This window comes from Apus apus, chromosome 6 (genome assembly GCF_020740795.1).
Source record: "Apus apus isolate bApuApu2 chromosome 6, bApuApu2.pri.cur, whole genome shotgun sequence".
Taxonomy (NCBI): Eukaryota; Metazoa; Chordata; class Aves; order Apodiformes; family Apodidae; genus Apus; species Apus apus.
This window is the reverse complement of record NC_067287.1, coordinates 18371630-18390923: the sequence shown is the minus strand read 5'-3', so window position 1 is coordinate 18390923 and position 19294 is coordinate 18371630. Positions and strand designations below refer to the sequence as shown.

Sequence of the window (19294 nt, the reverse complement as noted above, 5' to 3'; positions counted from 1 at the left end):
GCAGGTGCCTCTCTTTTTTTTTCCCTGTGAGTTTATTAAGAAGCCGCCGCTGCTTTGCACTACCCAGGAGATCCCTTTCCTGCCTCGCATGGCTGCCCCCAGCTCCCTCCCCGCATCCCCTCGCCGAGGTCCCCCGGTGCTCGGCGCGCCCGAGCTGAACGCGCACCGTTCTGTCTGCTGGGTAGTGCGGGAAGCCTTAATTACAGCCTGAAAATGATACCCGCTTCCCCCGGGAGCTTCGCGAGTGATTCCTGTGGGGTGGGAGAAACTGAGAGCAGGGAAGCGGGATGGGGGGGGGAGGCAGCAGCTCCCGGGGCCCGACCTCGGCAGCGGCGCCTCCGTGGGCGCCGGCGGGGCGGCTTCAGCACCGCGGCCAGCTCCGCGCGGGCGCTGCCCCGGCCCGGCCCCGCGGCCCCGGCTCCCGGCCCGGCCCCGGGCGGCGGGGCGGAGCCCGGCCCTGGGACGCAGCTCCCGCGGCGGGGCGGCCTCGGCGCCCGCTGGGTCCCCGCCCCGGGCCGGGGCAGGGCTGCCCGCCGGGGCTCACCTCCCCCCGCAGACGCGGAGTCCCAGAGCGCCGTCCCTGCCGCCCTCTCGGACCCCGAGCGGAGTCTCGCACCTGCTCGGCACCCGCGGAGCGGCGCCGGGCTCCGGGGTGATCCCCCTTCCTCGGCAGGAGGGGTGCGTGGGGCGCGGGGGAGGCCTCGCCTGGGTCACGCTGCGGGAGGAGGGAGCAACCCTTCCCATCGGGGCGGGGAAGGATGGCGGCGGCTCCGATGGTCCCTTCTCTCCCCGCCCCCCCAATCGCTCAAAATCGACCCCCATCCGCGCCTCCCCCCCACCTCCCCGAAGGGGGCGTGTGCAGAGCTCCGCCCGCCCCCGGCCGCGCCTGGGGCTCACCGGCGGGCCACGCTCGGGGCCGCGGAAGGGCCGGCGGTGCCGGGAGGGCGGAGAAGCTGGAGGTGACCCCCCCGGCCCCCGCTGCGAGCGCCCTCCGTCCCCGCTGCCCCCCTGCAGCCGCGGCGGTGGGGGATGTGGCACGTCGCGGTGCTGCCGGGGTGTAGCTCGTTGCCGAAGCCGCTGCTTGTCCCCGAGTTTTGAAGAGATTTATTGGCTGGCTCTTGTCTAAAGCACGCTTGAGTAATCCGAGCTGCTGCGCGCCGTGGTGAAGCCCGGAGGGGGGGAACGTCACTCCCTCTGGCAGCGGAGCAACGTTAGTCTTCCAGCCTTCTAACCATCACTACAGCGTCGGAAACTGCCGGGTCACAGCCATTTGCTTTGGAAAATTGGCGGTGTTTGGTGCTAGAGATCGATTACCCTTGTAATCTTTCCCCCCACCTCCGGCTGCTTACCCCACCCCTACCCGCCCCAGACAATAGCGTCCGAGCTCCTCCAGGAAAAAAAAAAATAGAAAAGAAAGCAAGGAAAGAAAGAAAGAAAAAGAAAGAAACTGAGGGATGGATCTGACTCCGATAGGAAAAGCGTGTATCTAGAAGTGGTGCTAATGGGAAGAGATTTCCGAGCTCCAGAGGACGATGATTTGTCACAGAGGGTAGCTGGCTCGGTGCTTTGGGCTGGAGCCGTGTAGGAGATCCTTGGAGAAGTCATTGTGCACAGAAAACCGAAGACCTGTACAAACATGCCTGTTCGCAGAGGTCATGTGGCACCACAAAATACATTTTTGGGTACAATCATACGAAAATTTGAAGGGCAAAGTAAGTTCTCTCTTTCTATCTATTTTGCTACAGTAGTTTCATTCTGCTTGTGACTAAATGGACAGCAGCTCCAGCCTGTTTTAAGTTTATAGCTCGGAAAGAAAACCCTCGAGGTAAGGAGGGGATCCCTGGCAGAAGTAATGTTGTTTTTGATCTAGAATACAGATTACCTATTTGAATTAATGGGCTTTTCTCCCCCTTTCCAAAGCATAGTTTTTACTTTTTACTGTATCCGTATTGTATTGCTATAGAAGTTGTATCTCTTACCTTCTGAACCGGTGAGATCTCTCTAAAAGCAGAATGTACATCCGTGCTGCCTGTGCAATGTCTAAAAAAATCAGCTAGATTTGTTGTTATTGTTGTTGTTATTGCTGTTATTACATAAACTATCGTTGTATTTTCAAAACAAAGCATAACAGTTAAACTTAGATTTAGAGAAAACATAATATGTAGAGCAGTTATAAAGGGAAAATACTCTATTACCTTGTTGTCATGACTGCATTTTAATATAGCTGTCAAAAGGTTTCTGCAAGCCTAAAATATCTATCAGACCAGTGCAAACGCATCCTCAGGGAGAGTCTCTGAGATCTTTTCCAATGCAGCAGTTTTACTACCTGTCGGAGAGGCTGAAGCTGAAGTGTTTTTCCTGGCCAGAACTCCGGTTTATTGTTAACAGTAAGAAGGAACACTTGATGATTAAAATGAACTTCATTTAGAAACAGTAGTTTTGATGTATGTACATTTATTTAAATATTTAGCATATTTTTAGTTTCGGTCTGGTGCAAACCCCTACAGCTAACTCCAGATTATACACGTCACTATACTTAAACCCACGTTACCAATTCAATATTTAGATTATTTGAGAACAAAATTAAGACAGCTTCTGTAGTCCTAATTTATCCCAATGCTAAGTCAGTGTTGCTACTCGGGAAGATTTTGTGCAGTAAAGTGTACATACATATTTTGAAGAGAATAAAACACTACCTACTAACCAGGCAAGTGATAGTGAAAATTCAGCTTGACTGAAAGACAGTAGAAAAAGCAAGAATGAAACGTACATTTTTGTTTCCAAATAGTTCACTGTGTTCGAAGACAGAATATCTTTTAAAACTCTACTGCTAACTTAGTGCCATGTAAATACTCTTTTATAAAGGAAGGGACCTTCTAGTGTGATTAAGTAAGCAGAATTTAATATTATTAACAGTTAATGTATAAAAGCTGCACATTTACATTTACAACAGGAATAGTGTGTAAGAGTGGTAAATAGAAAGAAATGCAATAACAGTTGAAAACTTTTGAACCTTTGTGTCAGGTGAGGGTTTAGGAAAGGATGATGGACTGAGGCACAGAACTTCAGCGGAATGTGCAAAATGTTTCCAACATCACAATCTTTGGTTTTCATGTATGTTCATTATTTTTATTTTTTTTCCCCAAGGAATGTTTTCTTAGATGTGACTTATCAAACAATCACAGGGGGAAAATAATCATGTTTGTTTCTGGATAGTTTCATTAAAATACTGATTATAAACTTGCTGTCATTCACCCTAGTGAAAATCCCTACAGAGTAGACTGAGCTGGTTGGACCTTATCCCAGGAACCCATGACTTGAGTAGAGCCCCCTTCCCATGGACCCGCTTTCCCCAAAAGAAGCTAGTAACTTTTGAGGACTTCCCTGGAGTTATGACTGACAGGATGGTGCTCATCACCTGGATTTCAGTGAAGCTAAAAAAGACAACATTTTGAAGTAAAAATGAGTTTTCCAAAAGACTTGCATAATCTGGTTTTATTTCTTTAAAAGACAGCTATCTTCATCTTTAATGTATTCTAAATTTATTGAAGTTTCTTTAAAAGCTATGGATAAAAATAGATACATTAAATGACTGAAATCTCTGCATTTCAGGCATCCCAGTGAAAAGTGCGATCGACACTTTATGAAATGTTGAAAGAGTACTAAAAAATGCATCACTTTCTTTTATTGCAGATAAAAAATTCATCATTGCTAATGCTAGAGTGCAGAATTGTGCTATTATCTACTGCAATGATGGGTTCTGTGAGATGACCGGGTTCTCCAGGCCAGATGTCATGCAGAAACCTTGCACCTGCGATTTTCTTCATGGGCCAGAGACCAAAAGACATCACATTGCCCAAATTGCTCAAGCACTGCTGGGGTCAGAGGAGAGGAAAGTAGAAGTCACCTATTATCACAAAGATGGTAAAGTCTGTTTTTATTTTCAAGACTTTTTGTGTGTTTGGTTACCAGTTGATTGGTAAAAGTGTGTGTGATCTGCTGGCTAGACCCTTTGCTGGAGTAGTGTTGTAATTTCTCTGAAGTCCTGTCAAGTAGACTTACATATACCAGTCAGAGAATCTGTCCTGAAAGAAGTGGGTGAGCAGGGTGCATCACTATACACTGACTGTAACAGCTGAATGAAGCTACCACTGTGTTTGCAACTGTTGAACAGAAGTAATTTCTTGGTTGGTTTAAAGCAGGTATGTCTCCTAAAGTAAACAGCCCTCCAACAAAGAACAGGTAACACAAGCATAGAGGGGACCTCCTGTGAATGTTAATTTTTATGAACTGTTTCATCTCACAGGACACAGAAAGAGTGTATCAGTTTCAAGAGGCTTAACTCTGCCTGCCTCACACAATTGGGTTTTAATTTAAATGCAGCATTTTACTGGAAAAAGTACAACAAGGTTAAAAGTAGCAAAAACTGTCCTATCATGAAGAAAGCATTAGTTTACAAAGAAAGGGACAAGTCTGTTTCAGAGATGAGACATTTTGAAGTTGGAGTGCGTGCAATTGAACCATAGATGTGGTCCTAGAATTGTGTTGTCATAGTAAAAATTTTGGGATGGCTAAACTATGAAGAGTTTCCTTATTACTCAGTGAAGACTCAATACGTGAAGAACAGTTAAATCTGCTACGCTGGTGCTTTTTTCCTATTAAGACCACAAAATGAATAAATGTCTATATTTCTAGATTAACAAATGCATACGCTTGAAAGTAGTATACCTAATAGTTTTATGTAGGGTTGTTGGTTTGTTTTTTTTTCTAATTACCCAAGGTTATTTACAGAAATACCCATCTTTCAAACTAATCCAAGTAATGGATAAGTGTGGTTTACCTTTTTCTGTCTCCTGCTGTGTACACTCTTGGGAGAACAAAAAGGGAATTCATATTCAAATGCTGAGCTTAAATTAGTTCTGGAGAAGTGCCAGCATGTTGTTTGCATCAATTTAAGAATCGCATGCAAGGGATGCTCTCGCATTTTAAAGTCACAGAGTTAAACCCTGTTCTCAGTAATTCTGTTGTTATCTCCGAGAGACTTAAGTAATATTATTTTTAGCTTAGGCTCGTATAATTCAGATAGGACTCAGGCCAACCATTCTACCCACGCTACCAATATATAAGCGTATTCTTCTTAGCACATTCTCACTAGAGACTTTTATTCTTAGATCTGGTTCAGTGGTCTGGAGCAGATTTTGGTCAAGATTTGTTGTTGTAGCTGTGCCTTGAATTTCTCAGGAGTCCTGACACCATGTGTCTTTTACACATCTAGCTTCGGCTTGTGTTAACTTGGAGGGTGTTAAAAATAATATTGCAAAAGTAGAATGTCATTGCTAACTTTTCACAGCCATCAGCCTGGAGCACTGTTTTGAGATACTATCATTTAAAAGTGCTTCAGTCTCCCAAGATACCTAGAGGGAGGGAAATGCACTTGACTGAACTACTGCTTATCTGTCTATTACCATAAATATATGTTTTTCTAAAACGCTGAATTCTGGCATCATGCAACACACCACAATGTGTTTGAGGCAAACCAAAGTAGAACTGTCCATAAAAATTGCCATATCTTTTGTAATTAGTTTTTAATTTTGAAGCATATTATAAATGAGATTTATGAATTATTCAGCGTAAACAATATTCTGCATAAGAGTTTTCAGTAACTTCACTTCTGTGAATACTTTCTTTAAATTACTAGTCCATATGTTTGAAGGTTAAGGAATTTTAAAAGCTACAGACAACGGTTTTAGACAAATTTGGGGTTAATTCCGCAGAATTTTACTGGTCAGAATGTGAGTGGGACTTACCATATGCTCTATATGCACTGCTAAATTTAAACAAACATAGGTGTATTATTTTGATTGGTAAAAATAATTAAAAATATCAAGTAGCTGATTACAGGCAAACAATTGACAAAATACAAGATAGATCTGACACTCAAATGCGTAAATGTCTGACAGCTTGATTATTTATATATAGAGAGAGACTTTTTAGTTTCATGCCACATAATGTTCAATTTATTTACAAAATGTTTTAAAAGGATGTGAATTTTATGTTGTATCATAAAATTGAAACTACCTATATGGTGGATATAATAAATGTCAGTAAACATAATCTATAGTTATTCTAAATTACTGAAAATATACAGTTCACTGTTCCTCTTCATTTCTTCACATTTGCAAATTTGTTTTTGCAATATAGAGAGTATACATATACTCTATATAGAGCAAACTGTATATCATAACAGAATGGTGATTCCTAACAAGGACTTCCTCCATGTTCTGAACCAAAATTGATGCAAAGAATTTTCTAAATATCAGAGTCTAGTGACTGGTTAGTGGCTTATTTTGCACTCTGTGCTGTGCACAAATATGAGAATATTTTAGGAGGTCAATTCCAGCACAATTAGAAATGTAACTTTCACCATGTAAGTAACCTGAGTTACTCCAATGAATTACCCACTGCTTGAAAGCTTGATTTGACATTATTTTTCATAGCCAGTCCTTGTATAATATTTAACATAATACTAAGCATATGGAGGAGGAAGACAGCTCATGAAGGTGTGAATCGCTTGAGGTTTCACCGAAAGGAGTTTCTGAAGACCATATTACACAGTCCTGAATAAATGCCCAGTGAATTGCAAATAAAGCCTTATTCAACATCACACTATCATTTACTCTACATAAGCCACTGAATATATTGACAATTATTTTTATATGTCTAAGTAAAGCAAATGTCAGTGGGATCATATACCCCTCACTTATAAAGCTAATCTGTAATCAGAAGTCCAGCAATGCAGATATCAGAATCACTCTATAACTTTTTCTTTTTAATTCTAAATACCATCTCACATAGTTTTAAAATGTCACAGCTTTAAAGTTCAACTTAAAAGGAAATTCTTGCACTAGAATAATGGTATTGTGTACCTACTGGGAATGAGGATTCTGATGTTCTCTACGGGTCTATAGTCCTCTTTTTATAGATGAAAGAAAGTGCAAGGTTTTTAAAGACCTTGGTGATACCAGACTGAATGCTGCTGTTTGTTCACTGCTGCAATCTGTAGGCTGTATCACAGGTTTAAGGAATAGGAGACAGAAGAATGCAAAAAAAATTCTAGCAGGCTGATTTTCAGAAAATGGCAGTTGCTTGAATCTACACTGCCTTAAACACAGAGAGAAGATACAGTGGTCAAAAGAGAAAGCAAGTTCAGTGTATCGGGTTTTATAAAAACATTACCTAGACTGGACATGTTTCCCTTTCCACTGTGCAGTGTGGGGAGGTGCAGATGAGAAGGGGGAATACTTGTGATAATTTTGTGTAGTTGTTTAGATGGCATGGAACTTCACAAAAGTTTTTGACATTTGCAGCTAAAAGCCTTATTAATAGCTCTGCTTGCAGGATTAGTATCAGAATAAGATAGTTAATATAGCCTACACTCCCCTTTCCTTTTAGAAGGGTATACACAATCCAGGCAAAGTTCTAGTCCTCTGTCCTGTTAGAATAGTGCCACGTTAGGTGATTACATAGTTATTAAAAAATTATTACTGAGAAAAATGGTTAATGGGAACAGATGGACACCAAAACTAAGGGTCCAAATTTATAGGTTCTCATCACACAAGAAGCTCCAAAGCCATCAGTGGATGTACTCACAGGATTAAAGAGTCTGTACATTTATTTTTTACTGTAAAAATCCCTTTTAAAAAAGAACAATAGATAAATACAGACAAATCACAAGAACCATTATTTTGAAACAGTTAACAGGTTTTTTTTAAAGTCTTGCCCATCAGACATTAACATCTGCTTAACTAAAAAAAATATATACTCTGATGTCAAAGTAACAGTGTAGGATATTCCTCACTCTCTCACAATTGCATTTTCACAAGTCATATAGCTATATGATCTGTACTACAGTTGAAGGTAAGATATTGTTTATATAGAGAATAAATTCTTATTTTAATAGTTATTTGTGTTAAAATGTTTGACAGCTCTTTTGAGGACTCTATTTTGCAGTTTAAGTCATTATTGCATAAATCATTCTTGACAGCTGCAAAATATTGCTTGAGGTGGTAAAGCTGTAAAGCTTTTGACATAAAAAGTAATTATTTTGGGATTGAGAATGGATATATGATAATCAGAAAGGATTGTATCACACTTAATATTTTTTACTTCTTATTCTGCACTTTGTGGACAACAGTGGGCTATTTCTAAGGACAGTATACCTGTTAAAGGGAGGTAAGATCATTTAAGTTTACCCTATACTCATCAGATATCCTAGCAATAAGAAGCACTACAGACAAGTATAGGTTAGAGCAAAGATAAGATTAAGCTATTATTTGCAAAGTGTTTACAAATCTCAAATTACTTGCTACTTACAGTTTGAGTAATGTAATTTGCTGCACTTGATGGCAAATTAAACATATTTGTATTTTCAAAAGAGAGTAAGATTCCAAACTAATATTTTAAGGCCTTTTGAGCTCTTTTTTGAAGATAAGAAAGGAAAATAAATGTATAAACAGCCTGACAAAATAAACTGAAAATGGTATTAGGTGTTCTTAAATAGAAAGATCAGTACTTCATTTAGAAGGGAATAATCTAGACTTCAGATAGCATAAGTGTTTTATCTCCTGTTTGTTTTCTATAAATACTGTGAACCTAAAAATCAATTTAAAATACAACTGAAAAGAAAGACCCTGGCCTGTATGTCAAGTCCCCATAGATTAGCTCTAACATAAGGGTCAGCAAATGCAGTTTTGGCTGTAGATTCAATGCCTTAACTGGAGCTGATGAGAAAGGTCAGTTAATTAAGTCACTAATACCCTGCTGCTCTAGGAGTTGTTGGTTTAAGAAATACTATCTGACTGCATTTTTATAAAGAAAGTGTTATGCCCTGACAAAAAGCTGTCCAAAAAACCTGTCTTAACGCAAGGTGTTTTGGTTTTTTTTCAAGTATCCTTAAAAAAAACCCTTGGATCAAATCTGGAGTGTTACTGAAAGTGTTGAACTGTTAGAAATGTATGGCCTCTTCCTATGTCTGAAGTGTAATGTTTCTATCTTAAGTTTTAATACTTATCTTAAGAGACAAGACTGTCCTTTGTCCCATTTAGTACTTCTGGCTTTGCAACAGGGACCCCATCAGCAGCGAGTGGATACCAAACGATCGGAAGATCTCATTTAGCCATCCCCATTCAGTTGTGGTTCCTGTGCCTGCCCAGAAGTGGGGGTCTCTTCTTATTCGTATTTCACACAGGATACCTAATGATTATGATAATGCAGCTCTCAGATATACTAAGTAGGTTTATTTATGGGCCAGTTATAACCATATTATTCAATTCCTTGGCTTTCCAATATATTCTTTTTACTTCTCAGGCTAAGATGAATTTATTTCCAATAACAAGGGAGCTTTTATAAATGATTATTTTTTTCCCATTCATGTATTCCTGCTAATGAGAGACAGTATCTGAATAAAATGGAACAAAAATTAAATTGCCTTTAATATTATTTTCTTTGTCAGTGTTTAGGGTCAGAAAGGTATGATTAGATACATCTAATTTGAACAAATAATGAGGAATAATGAGGAATAACTGCTGTTATTCTACTGACTGCATCTTTAAAAGAAAGAAAAATCTTACTCAGTTTGGAAAAATACCATCTGACAGTTTTAAGTTCCTCCATGGCACAAATAAAAAACCTTCAGGCTAGTGGATCAGGAGGAGTCTTTCATTTCAGTACAGTGTCCAGAAGGAACTCTTCTGCCACTGGACTTCCATAGTATAGTTTTACAGCAGGATTCAGAAAGTCACAGGGTCAACTTACACTAATCAAGGGACCCAAATTTCCTTTGCTTGAGCTACAAAGAATCGATGATTGCTGACTTTGGAAATTAGGGTGCCACAGTGGTAAGAAAGGTGTCACATTCTGTAGTCAAAAGGCACTGGAAGGTTACAATATGATACACATACTCAAAATTACAGTTTTTCTAAGCTGTTTAGAATTCTAATATCCTATGAAGAAGAGTTTTGCCTTTTAATTAGGCATTGCCTGATGAAGTTTTTTATCTGCTTTCAATATGCTCCTTTCAGTTTTAGTGAAAGCTATTTTGGTTTTGGGTTATGAAACCAAAAGAACAGAAGCTGTTGGTCTATTTTTTGGTGTGGTTTCACATTATTTTATTGTGTCCTCTTTCAGTCTTCAGTGTGCATCCTTTCTAATGTTACATTCTGATAAGAGAGTAATTCTGTACTCCTAATTTGCATTATCAATTGGGTTTTTTTCTTCTCCACCAAATTGGCCCATATATCAAAAAGGGATGCAGAGAAAACATACCTTGCAATAGTCATGGGGGAGGAGCAGCTGCTTTTCCAATAGCAGCCTTGTGCATATTTGGTATTGCACAAGCTGCAGAACAGTGTTCTTTGAATAGTAAAGATGTTGACATTGGTTCTGTTCTCTCTGATTTCAAGCAATGAAAAGATAGCAGTGGTGTGGATTAGATTTTATGTTAGTGATTCAAAGTCTAGTTTTAAAGTATTCCCTACATATTTGACTTTGTGTATGACTCAGCTTATGTGCTATACAGTCCATATTCTTCTCAGCTTCCCAGCTAAGTATGAAAAAAGCTTAAGCAGTACAGGATTCAGAGTAGCAAGACTAAGCTGACTATGGAAATTTCTAACTCCCTCTGGAAACTGCATATCTCAAAAGCAATCAGAACTGTAGCTGTGAACCTAGATCTAGGCAGAGCAGATGCATGACAATGACAGTGGGGTAATGTAGCTCTATAGTTACAGCTGCTTTCACACTTCTGAAAGTTCACATCTCTGAGCTGAGAAGTAATGGGTATAATACTTTTGTATAGTTTGAACTTTTTAGACTAGTATACTGTTTTTATTTCAAGGAAATAATATGCATGTTTGAATTCTTTCTTAAAAATTTGAACAAAATTTCATTTCAAAAGCAGAATTACAGCCATAACTAGTCACAAAATACTTTCCAGCATTTCCATAGACATCCCATTTCAAGCTCTCTTGCCAAATTTCTGGTAGAATATAGCCTTTGCATTTCTATTTTTCTTAATTCTTTAATTCTGTAATCACAGTGAAATTTCAGCAGTAAAGATCACCACAAAGGATACCAACATTCAGTTTGAAAAGAAGCCAAAGTAAAAAGTATAAAGGGGAGGTACTGTTGTCTATTTCTGTTTCATTAACCAGACCCTAGGTCTAGATCTCATTGTACCTAGTTTTGATAATGCCCCTAATAATAGCACTGAAGTGTTATCCACAAAAAGAATATATTCCAGCTTCATTGTTAACAAAAAGCCATCATATCATTACAACCTGAAGATGGTGTTTAAATTTCAACATTATGAACTGTTTCATTGCTGATAGTTGAGTGCAAATGACCAGAAGAAAGCTTAGGCCAGAATTCACAGCTGCCTTCAGTACTTCCCTACCTGTTGAAATGTCTTGCTTTCCTGTCCTTGTTCCTCCATAGTCAATAAAACCAATTGACCATAGTCAATAAAAATATTTTCTTTTACATTTTGCCATGACATCATTTAAATCCCTGATTTGCCATACGAGATTGCAATGAAAACCAGAAAGTCTTGCTTAAATAGTCAGTTATGTTCAGAGAAGCACTACAAGAGTTTACTTCAAATACCAGGAAACTAGGATTTATCATAATACCCAAATAAACTGATCCTTGACAGTATCAACTTATGAAATGTTGGCCTCTTTAGAACAAATGCATAGGGCTATATAATAATTGAATGTTTCTGCTCCCAGAAACACTCCTAAAGGCCTTAGAGGAAGATATTAATACCCAGACATAAAAAACTTGGCTTGTGCAGCCACAATTCAGCTGTCACAGAATTAAACTGAAAAGTCTAATTTTTCCAACACTAAAAATCCTGATCTTTAGGTATTAGAGCACTGCTGGTAGAGACATTATGCCATTGCTAACTGGTATTTGCTGCATCTGAGCTACTATGTACAAAGACAACAAATTATGAAAGACAGATGCAAAACAGATGAAAGACAGAGGCAAAACAGATGAAAGACAGAGGCAAAACCTTTCTCCATTTTGATCCACAGGGTAGAGAGGCAGAGATGACTTCAGAACAAGGACATATATGAGGGGTTTTGCCTTTGTCTTATACCTAGACTGCTTGAAAAGCAGTTAATCATTATGTAAATACATTTCATTACAAACACACATGTTCTAAAGCCCTTATTCCCAGCTGTTCTCAGACTTTGGAGTCTGTGCCCTTTTGAGGTTATTTATTTTTTTTAGAGCATTCTCTGCTGATTTTCATTCAAATCAATGCAAGTCTATCTCTGGAAATAGCTTGCAAATTTCCTCCATTCAAAACTCATTTGTGCCAATCTGTTTTACTCCTTACTCTCTGGAAAAAATGCCAGATAATCTCATTAGTATTTTGCATGTTTATGGCTGTTGTACAAGAAATCATTCCTTTTTATACTTTCCAAAGAACATGAAATTCAGTGGTCATAAATCCCATTGTCATGGTTTTTAAGGTAAAATACTGTTGCAATCCTGTCTGCTTGCTTGAAAAATGGCTTTCAATTCGCAAAGGGGAAAGAAAGAAAACCTAAAGTCCATGTCATTTTAAATAATGATGATAAAGGAAAATGTGTTCCTTTTATCCATCAGAGTGCCAACATTGTTTTTGCATGATAAATATACCACGAATCAATTTAACACCTATGTCCATCCAACAGAAATTACTTCCCAAAAGGACTGTTTCTGCAGTCACAGACAACATACCATATTATGTGAGCGAATAACAGCCTTGAAGTACCAGATAACCATATATCAATATCAGAGCCTTCTCTGTGGAATAACTGAGTAGCACATGAAGGGATGTGAATGGTCCACATTTCAGATCATCCTTAGTGCTTCTGTAATTTATAGCAATTGTTTATGGCAATAAGAGTATGAGGTGGCATAGAAGAGGCTTTAGACCCAGAGTCTCAAAGAAAAAAACTCATAGGGATAAAGCAGAGTTTGAATACTTTTTGCGAGTGACCACAAAACTGTATTAAGACATCTCTTCTCTTTATCCTCAAACTAATGTCAGGAGTAGAACTGCAGTCTAAGGATCTGCTCCCAAATGCTTAGAAAGTTACTTAAAAACTACTAACTGCTACTGCAACTACAAGCAGAGTTTGTGTCTGGTATGTGTGATATTTGTTGATCACATGCTAGGTGCAAGTGGCACCCCCTTCTCTGGTTACTGCTTATTGAAAGAGGGAGAAGGAGGAAGGAATACATGGTCTGCAGACAATGGTTCTTCCCAGCAGACATATATGCAATTCTATTTTATAAGAACAGCTACACAAACCAAGAATATTACATCTGACTGAGCTTTTCAATAGACCATGCAGGTCTATTTACATTAATTTCTGGATGTCTTTTGAACTCATTTATAAAAAAACAGATCCTGCAGAAGCAGAATTGACAATAGTGTCACTGTCTGTGCAGAACTCAACATATGCAAAACATAATTATTAGCCAGATAAATACATTTTCTGTGGCTGCTTGTATTTCAATCATGATTTCCCTCACATTTGAATGTGCAAGGGCACTTGTCAGTGTTTCATGGGAACTGAATGAATTGTTTCCCTTTCAGGTAATATTTTGGTCTTAATCCCTTTCACTTTCACCTTGGGATCTTTTTTCCATAAACAAAAGAAGTTGTGAATAAAGTACTGTATTTCCACTTTCTGAGGAATTTAAGAAAATAAATTAATTTGGTTTTGAAACAATGGAGAAAAAATGCTACATGTTTAATCTTGATTGCTACCTGGAAAGTAGATTATCCACAAATTTTTTTGCTCCTTAGGGTCCAGAGGCAGTAAAATATCAGACATAATGAAAGTGTGATAGTTATGAAGATCACACTGAGGTTCTGTAATTCCAAGGGAAATGACTGATCCGAACTTTTACATGTGAAAGCAAATCTAGAACTAGATCATGGAATCATAGAATACAAACTGATATTCTCTATGTATTTCACAACAGTTTTAGTAGTAAACCATTATTCTTACTCAAGACATTCAATCACAGGAAGTCTGAAACAAAAAATTAAAGTGACTCCTAATGAGCAGATTGTCAGTGAGTCTCTTACCTTGAAAGACAGATTACTCTTGAAAAGCTCACACTTCAAAACAATCATTCTCTACTGTCTTTTTGCACTATCTTCCTCTCTTTTCCAAGACAGGACACCTTGCAATACATCCCAGTATAGACAAGAGTATTGTGTATATATAAATAAATGCCACAAAAAAAAAACAACCCAAACATGATCAAGTCGAAGAAATAGATAACAGAGTAAGAATGTGAAATTATATTCAACAGGGAATAGTTCTGTAAAGCAATCTTTAATAGGAGTTGCACTGAATAGGTGTTTTTCTGAAATTAGTATCTCAGCCATAGGCCAGTTTGGAGAAAAGAGACACCCAAGGATGATGTGGTTATGTACGTTTCTGTCCTGTCTGCAATAAAGGATAATTTCTAGAGAATCTGCTGTTTCAGAGGATACACACTGTAGTGATCCTGGAGTTAGAGATAGATGGGGTTCTTCTGAAAAGCTGAAGGGGCCAGACTGGTTTCTTCTCTTGCCACAGGGTTAAAGAATGTTAAGGTGGAATCAAGTCTTTTTAATCTTTTTCCCATGTATGCCCTGTATCAAGTTAACCCTTCACGGTTTCTAAATTTGATACATAAAATAGAACTGCCAAATAAATGACAAAGAAAAAAAAATATAGGAGGTGTGGATAAGAAAGTTGAGTGGCTGCTAAGCTCACATTTTTTTCAAACAGAAAAAAACTTATCATTTGCAAGTATCACATTGGATTTTATAGCGATAGCTGTAGCACTTATTTAAGAGAAGCATGAATCAATCATAAAGAGCCTGTGCATCATTCTTAAACCAAAAAGATACTTTAAAAGAAAGTAAAACTATATCTCATTTGAGCATTATTTGTCTTTAACAGGTGCTGTGTGTATCATATAAAGAACAAAGCTTTATTTCCTACACACAACAAAAAACTCCCACTCTCCAAACAATTAAGTAACTGAAATTTCATCAGTCTCTAGTTTGATTCAGCTTTTTAGGTGTGTATAATTAAGTCTGTCTGCCATAATACTGGATACTTGTGAGAGTTATACAAACTTACCAATGGGAAAATGGATATTTCTGCAGGATACAGTACATCTGTTCAGATTCAACTAGCTCATCTCTAAACTTGATATATTAACCAGGGATATTCTCATAATGTAGTTTAGATTGTAACTTTTTCCTCTATTGAATTTCACCCTTTGTTTGTATCTTGTTTTTTAGAAACTGGCACAATCTGTACAACAAGTAATGCATTGTTTCACATGGAAATCTTTAAATAGCAGTCACTCAGGCTTGTTTGCTTTCAGAGTGTTCTGTTAGCATGGCACATATTCTAACTAATATATAACGTTTTACTATTTCGGTGTAGGAAAAAAGCCCTTTTGTTAGATTGGTCTTTTATAGCCATCATATTTTCAAAGATTCAAGAAGGATTTAGGTTAGAAGGAGACTCAGGTTGTCCAGTCTGGTCTCCCACTGAAAGCAGAAGCAACACGGAATTCATACTAGGTTGCTTAGGGCTTAGTCCAGTTGGGTGCCAGTATGGAGACCACAGAGCCTCTCAGGGCAACCTGTTTCAGTGCTCAGTTGCCCTCATTATACCTTTCCATAAGGTATAATACCCTTCTACCATATTAGGGTATTTAAAGCATTGTCTATCATCCTCCTGCCATGCACCTCAGTAAAGAACCTGTCTACGTCTCCTGGTAATTTCCTCATAGCTGCTGAAAGGCTGTTATTACATCCCTCCAAGCTGTCTCTTCTCTAGGCTCTGGGCCAAGGCCAGTTTCCCCAGCCTCTCTTCTCAGGAGATATCCATCTGCTGGTCTCACTCAAGTTTATCAACATCTCTTTTGGACTAGGGGTCCAAAACTGGAAGCACTGTTCCAGGTATGACCTAATGAGCACTGGGGAAAGGGGAAGTATTAGTTTCCTCAATTTACTGGCTATGCTCCTGATGATACAACTCAGTATGCTTTATCCTGAACACATCTGGACTCAAATTTCTCAAGAGATCTCTGACTCAATCCTCTTCTCTACATTGAACCCTGTCTCAAGATTCAAATGTCTCCCAGACTGAGGCAGTGAATGTATAGAATACCTCAGCTTTATCTGCATTCACTGACACTAAATCACCCTCCCCACTCAGCAGCAGGCTCACATTATACTTGTTTATTCTTTTACTGCTAACATAGCTAGCAACAGAAGCTCTTCTTGTTGCCCTTGATATCCCTAAAGTTTCAAGTCTAGCTCAGCTTTTCCCTTCCCAAGATCATTCCAGCATTCCTGGGCAGTGCTCTGTAGCCTGCCCTCCCTCCCACATCCTTTATGTTGTTGTTTGGTTGGTTTTTTCACTGGAGCTCAGTCATGAGTTCCCTGCTGAGCCACCTGGTATTCTGAAATGCCCGCTTGGTTTCTTTGAGTATTTGGATGGACTGCTATAGTGCTTGAGGGAAGGTGTTTGAGCTATACCCTCTCGCAAGTTGGAAGAACTAATGACTTAGTTGCCATTTTTTTTAATTTCTATTTTTTTTTAATCAGTAGCTCATATGTAGGTACTTTACAAATCTTTTATTATACTAATTAGCATTCTGTACTACTTCTATGGATGCCTCTTACTTGAATGTTAAATGTCACGTCAGGTTTTATACATGAAATTTTACGTAACTTAGGTACACTTAGACATGCAATAGGAAATCTTGTTTACATTGTATGTTAAAGATGGTTGAAATTGCAACCTAAATATTGTTTGCCAGAAAGTATTTTCCCAACGTTATTATTAATGTGTGGCATGGTATATGTGGGGAAGAAAAGAACAGTTTCCCACAGGCCCATTTTATAATGAGGAACTACACGCTCAGTGTTACCCTATATTGGAGGCCAATCTGCCTGGCCTGCTAGGCATCTGCCTAGTGTTCTTTGGGAGATTTTTTTATACCAACATGTGTTTGAGTTAAGAAGAAAACAAATATCCTAATGCTTATTTTGCCATGGATTACAGTCATCTGAACAGCTTAATGCTAAAGATAATCGCAGTGGAGGTCTTGTTGTAAGTTTTAGAAGCAGCTAATCAATTGTTTTATACTGGGATATAAATGCCACTGTCACTGGTAAATAAATGCAGCTGCCAGTGGCAAACAACTAGGGCGTCCCTGGCATGTGTTATTCAGCACTTCATTCCCATCATTAAAGATGTGCAGAAATATTTTTCACATTGCGTGGAATTCTTGTAGTAGCTTTTAGTGTTGAGGTAACCTCCTTGAAACACTGTTTCATCTCAGAAGAAAAAGTTTGTTGCTAACATTACCTTATGTAGGTCATGGCAAAAGACAGCAGTTTCTTCTCTGTTTATCTTCTTCCACTTTTTATTTCATATTTTCTTTGAGAAATTATAGATACAGTGATTTGTCCTATGCTTTTTCTTCCAGGTAAGTGACTAGGGGAGATAGAAATTTGCTATTTCCTCCAAGGGTTAATATTGCCCTTTTCCTTTAGGCCAATGCCTTCTACCCCTCCCTTAACCATCAAACAACATAAGCAATATCACAGTGTGCTAACCAGGTCCTGACAGGAGCTCAGCACATCTGGCTACCAGCAGCGATTGCACTCAGCACTGTGCTGGAGCTGGCCACTGGGCAGAGCATCAGGAATCCTGCAGCTTTTGTGGTACTGCAGTGAGAGCGCATCCCTGGTTTTAAGCAGTGCCCCTTCAAATACCCATCATTTAGGGATGTGATTACATCTGAGGGTGTTGAAAAAGATAACTGAAAAATTATCTCTGTGGTTTAAGTCACCTCTGCTGGGCAGTCTGACAGACTATTCAGATAGTATCATAGAAGGACTTAAGTTGGAAAATACCTTTAAGATCATCTAGTCCTACCATTAACCCTACTCTACCAAGCCCAGCACTAAGACATATCCCCAAGCACCACATCTAGACAACTAGATCTGTAATCCATTGTGTGTTTTCTTTCAGTTCTTTATATATAGACAAGGACCATTAAACAAATACAATGTGACAATTAAATGAGTATTATTAATGGTGAGTTTAAGTGCTGTTTGAAGGTGCTGATAATCTTCATTAAATGTACTTCCACTGACTACAATAGCATGGAATATTTAATTTTTAATTTTAATATTAAGATATTTTTTCTTCATACTGCTTGCATATTTGACACTTACAAATCTGTTTGTTTCATGCTGGATTTTATTTTTAACCATCCTAATGTGATGTTAAAAAGTTCATAGATAAAACCTTCTTTACAGACTGTATCAAAGAAACTGTCTTTCACTCTCTTCCCCTGTGAGAGATACAAGTACCTTGGGAGTACGACAGCAGTTCCTGCTGTTACATTACCAATGCTGGTTGCCCTACAATCAATTAATTTGATGACGCAGAAGAGAACATACCTAGCATATGCATTGCAATACAGTATTATGTGAGGATTTCTGATTTGGTAATTTTTTTGTGGTTTTTATCCCAACTCAGATGCAAAGCCATTCCTACTTCTTCAGTAGTCAACAAGAGATTCACACATCGAGAATATATATTTACAGTCATTTAGGCATGTAACAGATACAGTGTAATACTCAGGGCAGCTACTTGTATGTGCTGCATTTCTGCATGGGGTTAATTTAGTGTATGTAGCACTGTGACATGTCTTATTTTTAATTTAAAGGAATAAGAATATACAAATGACTTCTCATTCTCAGACTGGACCAAATTGCTGCTGTCAGATTGCCCATTAACAGCTGACTGCAAATGTTGACTTGTTTTTGTCAAGGAGAATGGTTAAAGATACTTGGCCCTACAAGGCTGGTTTAAAGTAAACATGTGACTATGAGCCAAAAGGATGGTTTTTCTAAGCCTTATTTCTGAAACTGTGCTTTACAGGGACATACAGTTGTCCTTACAAACAGGTATTACAAAACAATTTACCCTTATGACTAACAAAACTTCAGAAAGTGTGTTTACTTCCCAGTTACTTATGGTCTGTATCTAAAACAAAAGAAATATAAACCCAGCCTGCTCACCAATGTAAGTTCCATTCCTAAAAAGGTTTTTTAATTACTTAAAAGCTTGTCTGTTTTTATTTGGATTTTAAATGCTTGAAAATATTTGACAGTCACATATTTGATATTTAGATA

The 19294-nt window shown here is 38.6% G+C and overlaps 1 protein-coding gene across 2 annotated transcripts in view; it reads left to right on the top strand.

Moving 5' to 3' along the window:
- Positions 1-1453: 1453 nt before the first annotated feature.
- Positions 1454-19294, top strand: part of KCNH7 (potassium voltage-gated channel subfamily H member 7) — a 213884-nt gene continuing 196043 nt past the window's right edge. For both annotated transcript variants that reach the window (XM_051624143.1, XM_051624144.1), the window contains exons 1-2: positions 1454-1712; positions 3694-3924. In XM_051624143.1, coding sequence (XP_051480103.1) covers positions 1637-1712; positions 3694-3924 — 307 coding nt within the window. In that variant the 5' untranslated portion in view covers positions 1454-1636. The remainder of the gene's footprint in view (positions 1713-3693; positions 3925-19294) is intronic.